At 38.1% G+C, this 15,953-nt stretch overlaps 1 protein-coding gene across 1 annotated transcript; it reads right to left on the bottom strand.

Moving 5' to 3' along the window:
* Positions 1–711: 711 nt before the first annotated feature.
* haspin (histone H3 associated protein kinase) lies at positions 712–15,737 on the bottom strand. The gene is made up of 18 exons (XM_058384464.1): positions 15,562–15,737; positions 14,868–15,061; positions 14,168–14,302; positions 13,354–13,557; positions 12,983–13,082; positions 9,771–10,300; positions 7,776–8,580; positions 7,511–7,679; positions 7,283–7,425; positions 6,976–7,161; positions 5,384–5,469; positions 5,046–5,108; positions 4,833–4,924; positions 4,624–4,703; positions 3,722–3,810; positions 3,282–3,424; positions 2,011–2,113; positions 712–1,465 (listed from the first exon to the last, which is right to left on the bottom strand). The coding sequence occupies exons 2-18, from the start codon at positions 15,029–15,031 to the stop codon at positions 1,261–1,263; spliced, it is 3,297 nt and encodes a 1,098-aa protein (XP_058240447.1). The 5' UTR covers positions 15,032–15,061; positions 15,562–15,737; the 3' UTR covers positions 712–1,260.
* Between the last annotated feature and the right edge of the window lie 216 nt (positions 15,738–15,953).

Genomic DNA, 15,953 nt, shown 5'->3' on the forward strand with positions numbered 1-15,953 from the left:
AATGCAAGCTGGGCCTTCAAAGGAGTTTATACTCTGCAAGATTTATATGGAGAAAATGGCTTGCACTCATTTCAGAGCCTTAAATCGATATACTCTCTTCCTGGATTCTCTACTTACAATTGAGGTCAGCATTAAAAGCTCACAGAGCTCCCTGGGACTCTCACCTGCCTGCTTATCCATTGAGGTCATGGATTAATCCTGGATTATCATCCGCTGGACTGGTATCTAGAATATATGAACAACTAATCTCAAAATTTGACAAAACTGTGGGGGTGACTGAATCATGGAATCAGGATCTCAAAGAGAGGGCCTAGAACTAGACTGGGAGAAAGTTTGGGAAAATGTGTTTTTTTTTGCATCAAAGAACCCAGCGCATGAGCTGATTCATTTCAAGTTTGTCCATAAATTTTATATCTCCCCATACAGACATTTTAAAATGGGCCTTTCGGATAACCCGAATTGCGTAAAATGTAACCAAAACATTGTTGGTACTTACTTACATATCTTCTGGGATTGCCCAGATGTCTCAAATCTTTGGTCCCAAGTGGCAACGTCTCTAGAGAATATTCTGGAGATCCCAGTTACTCACTATATAGCTTTCCTAATGGTTAAATTACTGTTGGGGCATATTGATGAATCATCATTAAATAAAAACACAGTGAGTACCACTGGTAAACCTCAAGTCAAGCTTTTTCCATTTTATTGACAGTGAGAGAGATTGTTGTATCATTCTGCAAGGTTCTCTTGCTCATCCCTGTATGCTAACTCATTGATCATTGTTGCTAATGAGGCTTACTACTGTAGTGTTGCAAGCAAATCTGATGTTTTGAACAGCTAATCAAAATCTATTCTATGACATTATACAACAATCAGATGAATGTATACCTGAAAGGAAACACTTTTTACTTGTCACACTGCTTTCTTTTTTGTACACACTTGAATAAAATGATAGAGTTTACAGGTTACATTTGGGTACACTGGTTTGGTTGTCCTATTTATTTAGTGTACATTTTGCGCTCATCTTATGCTTAAATATTTACACTTTATGTAGTCCTCCATTTCTTGCTACTGCATTGAACCATATTCTTGAGGAATGACAACACACTTGACTATCCTTTTACTCTAAGGGAAAAAAAAACTTTTATTATTTGCTATGAATTCTTTTTTGCAAAGGGTTAAGCATGTTTAAGCAGTTTACATGTGCTTTGCAATTTAAACAGGCCTGATAGCACTGATTAAAAACAAATCAACAGGAGCAGATCATTGAAATAGAGTGGAATGTAAGAGGACATCTTTAGCTGAATGGTAGTTGAGTATCTCTGAGTGAAAAGACTTGAGGCTGCTCTTTAATGCCTTCTGCTGGCTGGTCTGTGATTTGTTCCTGTACTTCATCGTCAAAAGCTTATCCGCCAGATAGTGTAGCCACAGCACGTTGGAATGAGGGTTATAGTCCGTCCAGCAGTTACTACAAGATAAGACAATTCAAATCAGTACTTAAAATGAACTAAAACTTAGCAAATATCTACCCATTCATCCCTCATCAAACATTTGAACTAAAACTGACTCATAGTTAGGAATGGGCAATCTGGGAAATTTATAATTTTTTGTTTTTGCATTGTTTGTACAGCTGATGAATGGTGGTGGAACTCTTATCACAAGGATTAATTATTTTTACAAGTCATGTAAAATCCTTGTTTTCAATCATTTTGATGGTATTACATCCTTTGCCAGTTAAAATGTCATGGCATCAGTGCTTTCCAGTGCTTACTCATTTCCAATTACAGACTGCCTTTTTCAATCAGGTGTGTACTTTGTGTGTGCTTTATCCCAGTTTCTATTTACGGTCCTGCTCCATATCTGTTAAGTAAAATCCACCAGTTCCATTTAACTGATTAAAAAGTCTCTGCCATCAGCTTTCACATGCTTTGTCAATCATTTGCAATCTAAAACAGTCATTACACCCACAACTATTACTAGTGTTACTCAGTTTGCTTAAGCAGAGATGCTTACTTGTTCTCTTTCTTCATCAGGCGGTAGATTTCAAATTGATAGTCACCCTGGCCCATGAACAACTCCTCTTCATTTGCTATATCACACGACACTGTTAGGCCATCTAAGATCAAGAAAGATGGGAAGGTAAAACATTTTAAACTGATGATTGATTTACACTGAAATAACAATCTATTTATATATTTATTAATAATAATCTTTTTCTTAAAGATATTGAACCATTCTGGTGTATCTTGTCTTACACAGCTGAATCATTTTAAGGACTCCTCTTTTAAAAGGATTAGTAAAAATTCTATCCATACCCTGCCCATTGACAGACAGGACCAGTGGGTATACTTTACATCAATCAGCACCTGTTTGTGCATGGGGCACAATGCTGACTACTTATGTTTTCCTTACAGTCATGGTGCAGTGTTGGAATGCTTGGTTAAAATGCCATTTCTTGATTGTGTATTTTTAGATGATATTATTATGGCAAAATAGGAAAATTATAATCTCTGTGACTTTGTGACATGGATGTTAATAGAAGGGCTGATTTGCATATGCATTAAAGTGCTGATCTCCTGAGAATTTCACAAACAAAAACAAAATGGTGCGAAAACAAAATAACTCCTATGAGATGATCTGCAGTCTGAACCACCTTACTGATAGAGAAATTAGAGGAGAATGACAATACCTGGTCTGGGCTGCCAGAAACGCTAAAGAAATAGGCACTCCACAAAACTGGTGAGCAAAAAGCATCTCAGAATGCACAACACATTGAACCGTAAGGTAGATGGGCTACAAGAGCAAGAGCCCACTGTGGGTTCCACTCCTGTCAGACAAGAACAGGAATCTGAGGCATAGCCTCACCCAAACTGCAAAAATGAGGATTGGCTTGATATTCTCAGATTCCAGTACTTGGCTGACAGGAGTGAAGTAAAATGTGGTCTCCTGCTGTTGTAGCTAATGTGCAGGCTGAGATTTTCTTTCTCACCACAGTTGAAAAGTATCTGCATGATTTTTTGCATTGCACCCTACCACATGATTGGCTGATTAGATAAGTCCATTAACAAGCACTTGTTTTTATTAAAGTGGATAATCAATGTATGAAGTCATGTAGTTAAAACTACTAAAATAAGGGCATTATCAGGTTTTTTGTTTCCTTTTAAGTTCAGAGATATTTTTGTCCACGATAACTGCCAACATATCCATTAAATAGTGAAAAAACATCCACACGGAAAGCATAAAACGAATTATCAGTTTTGTGCCAGAGAAAGTTTTTAACTCACCAATCTCAAGACGTGAAAGTGAATAGTCTATAATGTTCACATGAACTCCTCGTGTCTCTATGGAGTGTACTGAGCCATTCAGAATAAACTGATTATGCTTCTCTTTTGTATTTTTAACCAGAATATTTCCCCAATGCAGGTCTCTATAGAAACAATAAACACACAATAAATAATGGGTATTATTTGTCAGGTTACTATAGACAGAATTAATAAATCATTTCACTTTAGTACATCTTATTTATGATCATTTGAAAACAGTTGGAGACTAAGAAAACACAAGGTATTTCTTTATACTTGCATGTTAAGAGATAATTTCAAAAGCTATAGTAATGGTCTCTTTCATAGATACTAGAACCCATTATAATTTACTCCTGCCCCAGACAAAATGTCTGCCAGGAAGTGTAATGTTGGCACATGCAATCCGGTGTGTTCAGTTCTACCTGTGTTCAAAGCAAAGTGCCTCTTCAGCAACAGCTAATGCAGCAGCAACCTGGTGCAGCAAACTTTTAGCTTGGGCCATGGATGTGAGCTACACAGAGACAAACACACACACACACAGTTTACAATGCATTTCTCCTCAGTTCTAATGGTGGAGTATTGAAATTGTTTCTGCAAGTAATATCAAAATCATTCTTATTAAAGATCAAGTTTAAGACAATTTAAAAGAATTTAAGGCCAAATCTGCAGTGATGAAACACATACAAAATAGACAATAAATAAATAATGTAAAAAAATAAAAAGATTTCCAGGTATTAAAAAATGAATGAAATATCCACTGTGACCTTGTGTATGAAGATAAATTAGGATAAATTCCTCTTAATATTAACAAGACCATAAACAAAAGGAAGTAACTGCTCCCATGTACTAAAGCTTTGTAAAAACTTATAACAAAGAATCTACTGTGACATATGCAATACTTAATGTGTAGACCCTTTCATCCTATCTTTTTACCATATCCAGCACAAGCACTGAAACACTTGCACTTACAATATAAACAAAATGTAAACAATATTTTTAAAATGTTAATCTTTTAAATATTAAAACTAGTGAAATTGTATTAAATCTTAAATACTGTAACAATTTATCATAGTACTAGAGGAGTGTGTGCATCTGTTAAAAGTAAACTCACCTGATTAACAACCATTATATAATAATATGCAGGATGGAAAACATGATAAATGTGGTGTAAATGTTTGTTATATAAGTGGTGCAGCATAAAATTTATATTCAAATTTAAGGTAAATACACTTTGAGGCCTTAAAGAGACAAAATATTTCCTAAAATAAATGAAGACTTTCTTTTTAAGGACCCAACATCCTGATGTAAATGAAGCTGCATATACCTTTCCATTCATATTCTCCAAATCACTGCCGCCAAACTCAAACTCCAGGATCAGAAAGAGCTGCTCCTTACCAAAGAAATCTGTTTACATACATAAACATAACCAATAAATTCATTAGTTCTTAAATCTGAGCATTTATTTTGAAATTGTCCCCAAGGATATGAATGTATTTATGAAGGTGAGGTTGTTTTCTAGAAATATGGTTTTACCAGGTCTGTCATTCTCAGATCCCTTTTCTTGGTCAAACTTGTCCCAAGCTTTGAGCAGAGCACTGGGATAGCATCCACGAACACAGTGAAGACTAAAATAATATTGTAAACATTGGATTAATTGGAATCATTGTATCCATTACACACAGGAACACACACTCTAAACTGGTTTCAAGGATAAAAAAAATAATCAAAGACAAACATGCATCATACTTAATGAGGCCGATGAAACCATTTGTTTTGTTGTGGTCCTTGGAGTTAAGTGCACTTAGTTCCCTATGAGAAAACACATTGGGACAAGGTAAAATTAGCAGGCCAAGATAGATAAACATTACCACCCAGATGATCACATTTTTCCCAAAAATAAAATTACAGTAACTGCAGTATAGGCCAGAACATCTAACCCATTTACACAATACTGGAAAACAATTCCTGTGATAAAGTTGGGTATAATTCCAGTTATAACTGACAATTAAGTGTTAACTTCACATACAATTTTACCCACAGAAAATGAAACAAAAGCTTGAGGGCTTACTATTATAAAAACATACTTAGAAATAATAATTTCATGAAGAATTTCTCCGAAATTTTTCTGTGGTTCACCATTGACTTTCTGATGGCCTTCCACTGGAATAATCTGGAAAAAAAAAAAGAAAATAATTACCTTTTTACTACATAAATATAATATCAAAATCAGTTTGTTAGAATTAAATATTTATCAACAACAATCCAATTTACAGTTTCAAAAACATATTTTATTAAAATATCTATTTCTATAGAACAAATTATTAAGTACTTCGGTTTTATTCAGGCTTTATAAATAAACTACTTAACTGATAACATTTTATAAATACCTGAGCAAAAACAGTCACTAACATTAATAGTATTGAAAGTACCATAGTAATGACTGGCGCTTTTTACCCCAACCAAATTTAATCAATTTTGTCTGATTTACAGGTCACCAGTTTGAAATGATGTAAAGCGGCTAAAATAAGTATTCAACACATCACCATTTCACCACCTTCACTCCGAAGGTGCTATTGACCTGATGTAGTTTCAGCAGATGTTAACAACCCATGCAATCTACACCTGCAAAGAAATCAAACCACAGATGTCCATAAATTAAATTATGTTTAATAATGTGAAATGACGGAGGGAAAAAGTACTAAACACATGAGGAAAGGGAGGAGCAAAAAGGCATGGAAAGCCAAGACACCAGCTGAAATCAATCAGTAATAGGAAATCAATCCTGCCCCTGGTCAGTGCAAATTAATATCAGCTGTTTCAGTCCCAACCGATGGCCTATAAAAAGGTGCCTCATAAGAAACATCTCATGATGGGTAAAAGCAAAGATCTCTCTCAAGACTTTCACAACAGATGGATTTCAAAACTTCTGACTGTTCCAGTGAGCAATGTTGGGGCCATAATCCGGAAGTGAAAAGAATGTCATTTCATTATAAACTGGCCACAACCAGGTGCTCCTCGCAAGATTTCTGATTGAGGAGTGAAAAGAATAAATCAGAAGAATTGTTTGAGGCAAGGACCACTTGTGGAGAGCTTCAGAAACACTTGGAATTAGCAGGTACAATTGTTTCAAAGAAAACAATAAGTAATGCACTTAACCACCATGGTCTGTAAGCACACTCACCACTCAATACTCCATTGCTGAAGAAAAACGATGTTAAAGGTTGTTTAAAGTTTGCTGCACAACATTTGGACAAGCCTGTGAAATACTGTGAGAACATAGTCTGGTCAGCTGAGACCAAAGGTGAACTCTTTGGATGCCAAAATACAACTGGAGGACAAATGGCACTGCACATCACCCCAAAAACACCAAACCAAAGATGAAGTTTGGAAATGGGAACATCATGATATGGCCAAAATCACACCTTAGCATGCATTAAACTAGTTTCTCCATACAGGAGGTGTCTTGAAGCTGTCATTACCAACAAAGGCTTTTGTACGAAGTATTAAAGAAATTTTAGTACGTGTGTTCAATAGAAAAAAGGAGGATGACGTGTTCAATACCTATTTTACCAGCTTCATAAACGAGACTCACTACTTGTTCAGTGGTAGGACATCACTCACATCAATGTCATTAGGTTACAAAATCTAATAATATATAAACAAAATGTTTGCACACTTTAAGAGCAACGGTCTGAAAGGCCTTGTTGACCATGGAGAACACTTCTCCAAACGTGCCCTCTCCAATCTTGATGCAGTGTTCCATGCTTTCTGGGGGAATGCAATCCTCAAAGCAAACAGGTCCTTCCTGATGACACTCCTGATACACCTTCTCAGCATCACTGATGTCTTCATTGAAAGAAAGCTACATCCAATAGAGGGGAAAAAAAATGGAGAAAACGTATCACTCAAAAAACAAAAAAAAGCAAAGCATTAAGATAATATACTTGTAAACATGAGATCAAATGTACTAGTAAAGACCTAACCATGGAGGTACTGGCTATGCTGGACTGACGTGGGTGAGAGGAAACATGATTAGATGCTTGTGTGCCAAACAGATCTAGACTGATGTCTGCTAGATCTGGACACTTGAGATTGGATAGTGCCAGCTTTCGGGGGGTTGGAAATGCTGCAAAACAGGTGAATATTTAAGAACACAGTTTAGGATGGCTTTTAGAGGAGGAAACATAAGTGTGCATGTGTCTCAGACAAACCTGTCTTCTTCTTGTGTATGGACAGTGCAGCTTTGAGACGTCCCCAGGTCTGTGTTGTGAGCGAGTCTGGGGTGAAGGTGGTCAGAAAGGAGGAAAGGTTCAGCAGTTCTACACGGAGGGGGGTCTTAGGCAATTCAATCACTTTGCTGCTCTGCAGCCAAGCAGATTCCTATGTTTAAAAAATAGACCAATATGAAGCATAAAATAACAAATAATCCACGTTCTGATTATCCCAACAAATTCAACAAAGGATGTAGTGCATTACCCCCATGTATGAATCAACTCCAGTGTGTAGAAGGTCATTGGATGAGCAGTCTCCTGGTTTAGTCCTAGTTTCATTCTGCCTCTGCCTTTTGTTACGCTCACTCACACCTCTCCTTGACCACCGGCTAGAATTCAGTCCGCTCACACATACTTTACGGCTGGTACAAAGACCACTATTTTCTTTTGCCAGTGGCATTTTACTGGAAGCTTTAATAGGTGCAGGTGAGGTGGCAGTTAGCATGAAGGAGGCAGACATCTGTTTAACTAGTCCTTCAGTCTGAAATTCACTGACAGATGATTGTTCTCCTGATTCAGTGTCCCTCAAGCAAGGAAAATTCAAGTTCCTGGAATTTGGGCCTTTTTTGCTTTCTGAAGAAAGTGAATGAGCAATCTGAGCCTTATGGATTTCTATTGTCTCTTGATGGATCTGGCAGATGGGGCTCAGATCCAGACGCTGGAGGCAGACAGTGAGACAAGAGGACAGGCACTCTACCTTAAGGCGATCAATTTGTGTTTGGAGTGAACTGCTGACTTCATAAATTGGAGGTGCAGACAGAGAAGAAACAGTTAAAGCAGAAGATGGGCTGACTGAGGAGGATAACCGGGGAGCTTGGGTACTAGAATCAGACATGGCATAATCTGAAGACATGTGACAAGTTTCCTTGGCATGGCAGCTTGGCATAACAATCTCTGAAGTGACAGACCCCGCCTCCAATCTGGGTGAAAATCTTTTTTCTACCTCCTGTTTCTCATTATCACTTGAATGCATGTCCAAAACATCTGGCTCCTCCAGCATGATGACACGCCTAAATAAGCACAGGATATGAAAGAATATATATATATTTAAAAAAAAAAAAATCTGGTTTTAATTTAATAGTAGGGCTCACATTTTACCATTTTCAGTAGCTGTATAATTAACATATCACTCCCTATAAATCTCTCTCTCCTTACAATGACACCTGTCAATAGGTGACATTAATTAGGCAGTAAGTCAACACTCAGTTCTTGAAGTCGATGTACTGGAAGCAGGGAAATGGGTAATGGGGTAGGGAACTAGGCCAAACTGTTATGGCTAGGCTATTAGGTCAGAACATCTCTAAAATGGCAGGTCCTGTGGGGTGTTCCCTGTATGGAAAAGTGGTCCAAGAAAGACAACTGCTGCTGACCACACAGTCATGGGAACCCAAGGCTCATTGATGCACAACGGGAGCAAAGGCTAGCCCATCTGATCCTATCTTAGAGAACTGCCTTTCCACTTTTCATCCTCGTCAAAGCCTTCCTGACTTCATCCATTCTAATATATTTTCTGCTCCACAGAGTTCACCCCTTCTACTCTTATTTCCCCTCTCATTTTCCTCATTCATCTTCAAAGTACTCCTTCCATCTCCTCTGTACATTCTCCTCACTTGTGAGCACCTTTCCATCTCCATCCTTAATAACTCTGACTTGCTGCACATCCTTCCTTTCTCGAACCCTATGCGTAGCTAACCTGTACAAGTCCTCTAACCTGTACAAGTCTGTACATAGCTAATGAAGCTATATATGTTTATTCTTTATAAAATATGTTTATCCTGGATCATAATGTGCTTCAAGTCTTTCAACACCCAAGCGACCCTGCAGGGAGAAAATCAAGTCCAACCTACTCCTCTTTCAGCCTTGCCCAAATGTGTAACACAACCAGAAGCATACATACCTACCCAGTGACTAAGGCTGTAGCAAGCACACATAAATGCACACTCAGTGCAATAGATTCTAACATGGACAGTCAACTGTCCACTAAATGAATTTGGCACAGGTGAAGAATATTTTTTATATATATATATAAAAATGTAAATATTCAGATCTGTTTTGTAGTCTGAATACTTAATCACTACTATTGTGTGATAACTGTTTTTACAATTTTAATGAATATGACTAAAAATAAGCTACACATTTTAATCTTAAACATTGTGTATTCAAATATAGATTCACAAACATGTATAATAAAACAACTTACCTCTTCTTCAACTGCTTTATGTATGGCTGAGTAGACACAAACTCAGTACTTGAGCATGTGTGATCTACGTCCAGTTTCAGCTTAGATTGTGTATTTACATACTCTGTATACTCTTCTTTCTGGTGCACTGTCTTAGCTTTTGGGGTGTGCTTTGCACGTCGTTTGCTCTCCTGCAGTGTGCCATGTTTCCTTGGTTTCCTCATTAGATCATTGGCCATGCTTTCTTTTAGTGGAGGAGGCTTGTCCAACTCATCGCAGCTAAAGGATGAGATCTCACTAATAGAAGGCTCAAGACAGTGTAGGGTTCGTTTAGAAACCAGGGATGGGGTACTGGACAGCAGTGGGCGTTTACAGGACATCATCCGCTCCTCAATATCATTTAATGAGACTTCACGTAAAACTGAGCCTGAATGTCTATGTGACTCCTGCTGAGTGGTGGGCTGTCTGCAATTCGTCACATAATGAGAAAATGGAGGAACACCACTAATAGAGTCTTTTGATGTATTCAAGATGTTGCTGGAAATCTCAAGCTGAGAAGGATGGGGGGAAAAAAAGAAACAAAAGCCATGACAAAAACAATATATCAGAAACGCAGCAGAATTGCAAAACATTTCTATTGCCAGTTCTATACAATGTGTCTTTTTTCTAAAAGTCTTCTTTATTGTGCATTCATTTTAGCAACTTGCAGCAGCATTCTCTGTTTTAAATGTAATCGAATAAAAACATGTATTATTCATGTCTGCTATTTTGATACACAAACACTGCATCACTGTGTAAAGACTGCTTTGTGAGTAAAGAATGAGAAAGAATGTTGTGTAGTGAATATACCTTTTTGATTACCAAGCCTTTGCAGTCAACGGCATCACAATATTTATGCTTATATTTATGACAGAAATGTAACTTATCCAGGATGCTTTAAACTCCCAATCAATAAATACACTGTACTTCATCAGGTCAGGAACTAAGAGTACCAAGCAGTCTAATAACACTTTGGGAAAAATACGAAATGATAAATGCACAATTTATCTACTTGGAAAATTGGCTGAGACAGCTGTTCAGAAAAGCCAGTGACCCACACCAGACATCCTGTTCAGATAAGCTGCTCAATACTTAAGTACTTTGATGTGTTATTAGTCAGACTGTTTGTCTATAATTGTGTCACAGCTGAAGATCAGCCCACCTTTTAGGCATATCCAATAGAAAAACCCCGGTACCCCTACTGCACAAGGGTTCACAAATGTTTAATACAAGGCTTTTATTGCAGCTCCATTCAGTTGTTGCTTCGTTTGGGGGTATTTCGCCCTCAATTTTACCTTCAGTTGAAACGAATTCTGAATTTTATTTAGGTCTGGTGACTGACTTGGCCACTGTAGAACATGGAATTTTTGGGTTGTTTTCAAGTCATCGTGAAGCATCATGCAAAAGAGTTTTAAAACTGAGTAAATTATCCCAGCGTGCAACATCCTACCCAATATAAGGCAGGTGTTTTGATGTTATGGCTGAATGAAATTATGGAGTCAACAAAAGTGTTGAATGTTTTACATTTTCGATACTTCAAAGTAGCCACCTTTTGCTTTAATGAAAGCTTTGCACACTCTTGACATTCTCTCAGTCAGTCTCAGAAGGCAGTCACGTGGAATGCTTTTCCAAAAATCTTGAAGGAGTTCCAGAGGTGTTGAGTACTTGTTGCCTGTTTTTTTTTCCTCTTTCAACTCATCCCAATCCATCTCATGCAGTTTTAGAGCACTCCATCGCTCCCCTTCTTGGACAAATAGATCTTCCATAACATAGCAGTATAACTGTCCTGTTGGAAAACAAATGATGACCCCACAAAGTGCAAACCAGATGGGATGGCATGTCGCTGCAAATGCTAATGGTAGACATGCTGGTTAAGTATGTAAGCCCTCAATTTTGACCACCAACAGGGTCAATAGCAAAGCACCCCCACAGCATTACACCTCCTCCTCCATGCTTTAGGCTAATCAGAATAAAGGACAGTTTACCACTAATCTAATATCCTTGTCTTGTGTTTCTTGGCCAAGCAAGTCTCTTCTACCGGTTGCTCTCCCGAAGTAATGGTTTCTTTGCCACAAATCGACACCTGACTTACACAGTCTCCTCTGAACAGTGGATTTTGAAATACGTCTGCTACTTGAACCCTGAGAAGCATTTATTACAAGGCATACCTGTGAATTGAAAACCATTCCAGGTGACTACCTTGTGAATCTGATGAGAGAATGCCATGAGTGTGCCAAGCTGTCATCAAAGCTAAATAGCATGTGTGTCTTTTAACGGAGTAGGTGTATCCTGTAACGTTGGGTGAAACTTCATACTTCAAAACACACGCCAATCATCCATAGCATTAAAAATTAAAACCCCCTGCCTGATCGTCAGAAGGTTCCACTTGTGCTATCAAACTGTCAAAACAGCTCAGACCCATCAAGGCATGGACTCCACATGAACAAGACCTCTAGAGGTGTGCTGTGGAATCTGGCATCAATTCATTAACAGCAACTTTTTGTCCAGCACATGCCAAATTTGCACGATTGGATTGAGATCTGGAGAATTTGAAGTCCATGCCTTCATTCTGAAATCTTGGTAAGGTGCCTTAAATAATCTTTGCAGTGTAGTAGGTCATAAAAAGGTCCTGCATAAAAAGCCTATTGCCATGAGCAGTGCCCAGAGCAACATACTAAAAGGCATCAGGATGCACTTTGGAAAGAAGGCAAATCTGTGGCAGTGTGGTTCTCTGGGTAATGTTCTGCTGGGGAAACCTGGGTACTGGCATTCATGTGGATGTTACTTTGACATGTACCAACTACCTAAACATTACAGCAGACCCTTTCAAGTACACCCTTTCATTGTTATGGTATTCCCTAAAGAAAGTGGCCTCTTTCTGCAGGATAATGCTATCTACCACTCTGCAAAAACTGTTCAGGGATGGTTTAAGAAACATGACAAAGCGGTGAACCTTCATTGGCCTACAAATTCCCCAGAACTCAATCAGCATCTGTGCCATGTACTGAATCAGCATCTGTGCCATGTACTGAATCAGCATCTGTGCCATGTACTGAAGGACCCACCTCACATCCTAGCTTCAATCCTACACTCCAACCTATCCAAAATAAGGCAGGTGGTTTTAAAGGTTATGGCTGATCTCTCTGGCACACAAACACACACACAAAATTTATACACAGCAGCAGTTTACTTACACTTTGCTCAAAGGTGTGCTTTTCCGACTGCACACGGAGCACTCTCTTGCGATGTGTGACGAATCTGTCCACATGGGGCAGACCAACTGATTCTCTGTGCCTAATTTGAAACAAGGAACCACAATAAGTAAATATCATTGAAACACCCCGATTAAAAATAATAAAGTATAGGAAACATCAAGTGTGATAGGAGTTAAAGCTGATGCTTCCAAATTATCTTGTCTTATTAGTCTGCCCAACAAATCCTGACCAGAAAAGGACAAATAAGAAGCTTCAGTTACATCAACTAATGTCATCAGGATATACCCCATGTTCATTTCCAGGGCCATGCTTTAGATATAAGGTTTAAAATCTGATGAAGTGTTACTTACTTTATATGTTTGCCATTAGATGGTCTCTTCCTAAAGGTATTTGAATATTTATTCTTTGTGACAAAAGAGTCACTCTCATTCTCGCTGTTGCTGAGAAGTGGCTGTTTTTTCCTCATCCTCACTGGGTGCTGACGGACATGTTCCTCATTGCTGGACCTGCTTGTGACCACAGTCTTCTTAATTAGCTTGGTGCTTGGTTTCCTCCTGTGTATGAACATTAGTTAATTACAGTACTGTGGCCAAATATTAAAAAATATAAGAATATCTAGAAAAATAACTTCAAAGCTCAGTTTTATACACAAGTTTTTATCTACCAGGACTAAAAAGCAGGAATAACGTTCAACAGCATTAGAGCATCAAAAACAATAACCATCATATATACTCATCATCCACTTTATTAGGAACATTTGTGCATTCATTCAATCATTTACTCAGCCAATCATACAACAGCAGCATACTTCCTCCTCCACTAAAAGAAAACAAAGTTTTTGCACAATTCTGGTATAGACACTGCTGTGTGTGAATACAGTTCCAAAGTTTCTGAAAAACTCAAATCAGCCCTCATGTTACGAACATCCATGCCATAATGAAATATCACTTTCAATTCTGATGTTTGCTGTGGAAATTAACTGAAGCATTTTGACTTGTACGGTATCTGCATGACTGTATATACAGTGCTGTTGCCACCCGATTGGATAATTGGATAAATGGCTGATTAGCTAATTGCATAAATGAGCAGGTGTAAAGACAAAGTCACCATAGTCTAACAACCACTTCAAACATGAGTGAGAGAAAACACAATGATGACTATTACCTGCAAGCTGTTCCTGGAATAATAATGCTTTCCTCGTCACTTTCCAGCTCTTTTAAGGCTTCCATAGCTTTCTTTTTTGCCATCCGCAAAGTCCTGGAACTGGTTGAAGCTGTGCTTTTTTTGTTGGTGGTTTTTCTTTGGAGACAGAGAGAAGAACTGAATATGCTGCAAACTGTCATCTTGTCCAAATACATCTACCTATCTACAATAAATAGTTAATCGAGTCAAAGTAGCTTTGTCAGTTCAACCATATATAGCTGATGCAGTACACAGTGAAGTGAAACAACGTTCCTCCTGGACCAGAGGTGCTACGCAGAAAACAAAGTACAGGTGATGCGGACAAACATAGAACAAACTATTCCTACATAGGTTCATTAAACTATTAAACTAAACATAACACAACATAAGTGCACAAGACAGATGACAAGACAAGACAGTGCAGGCAGACAAGACATATAACGCCGACTCTTGTGTAAAAAAACAGTGTTAACAGTGGGTGCAAAGACGGCTAGAAACTGGTCAGGACAGTGAATATATTGGGAGAAGTAACAGAAGTAATTAAGTTAAAACACATACATTTAATTAATGTGACCAAGTGAACAGTTATAAATGTTTAAAGTATTTATAAAATATTTAAAGTGTAAACAAGATCAATCAGAGATTAAACAACACAGTTTCGCACACAGATACTTCACATTACCGTTTTTTGGAAGTGAGCTCTGGGATGGACTGGTCAGATGATGGTGTACTGGAGAAGGAGAATGCTTTCTTTCTCATGTCAGGAGAGAACCACTGTTCCACCCTGCGCTTCTGTTTGCCATAGGTCTTCAGATAGGCCGGTTTACCTTGACCAAACACACTCATCTTGTGTTTTCTGTTTATTCCCCAAGTAAACTGAAACGTATCATAACAAGACAAACATGGTCTCAATTTGAAAGATAGAAAAATAGAATATTACTAAATTCGACCCCGGTCCTTAATGACTTTTGAGGACAATTCATCATATTGTCTTAAAGGGGCTGTTGTTGAATAATTGCACTGTCAGTGAAGAGGAAGAAACACGGCTGATGGTCACCATAGTCTCCCTGCTACCAAAACATTCAGCCACAGTCCAGGGGCTTCACACGGACCACAAATAATATATTGACATTACTATTAGATATCAAAGCTTGATTGCAAGATAAACGGTAAGCCATGATGATGGTCTAACGGTCTCATACTTTACCGAGTGCATTACTAACAAAGTAATTAAGATTTTCATGACTAACGTAAGTGTATTAATACCAATACATTAACAATGGCTGAAACGACAGTTAATTATATATTACTACAAACTAGATAACGTTAGCTAAAACCCAGCCTATGTAAAATAAACCAGAATATTTTAAAATTACCTTAAATTGCCGTCCACCGATCACATTCAGTATATATATGTGTTTCTCTCAGTAACTCTACCATCTGAGTGTCAGGAACCGTGTTCAGAACAACAGCTCCAGCAGGAACCATGTTACAGAGGCGCTTCACGTTCAAACTGATGGACGATTCTGATTGGCTCACGTCTCAGACCAACCACCACGGCGGCAGTAGTCTTCTTTGTTGGTGTTTCTGGAGGCTGGCGAACCAGAATTTGGGGGAATTAGCGCCACCAACTGTCTGATAGATGGTTATGTTAATATGAATGTATCTTTCATTAAATATAATAATTGAAGTCGGTGTGATTTTACTGAGGTTTTCTGATTCTAACCATAGACCTGTGTTTAATCTGAACATCATTAGCAAGCTGTCA

Source organism: Hemibagrus wyckioides, linkage group LG29, assembly GCF_019097595.1.
Source record: "Hemibagrus wyckioides isolate EC202008001 linkage group LG29, SWU_Hwy_1.0, whole genome shotgun sequence".
In the NCBI taxonomy this organism is placed as follows: Eukaryota; Metazoa; Chordata; class Actinopteri; order Siluriformes; family Bagridae; genus Hemibagrus; species Hemibagrus wyckioides.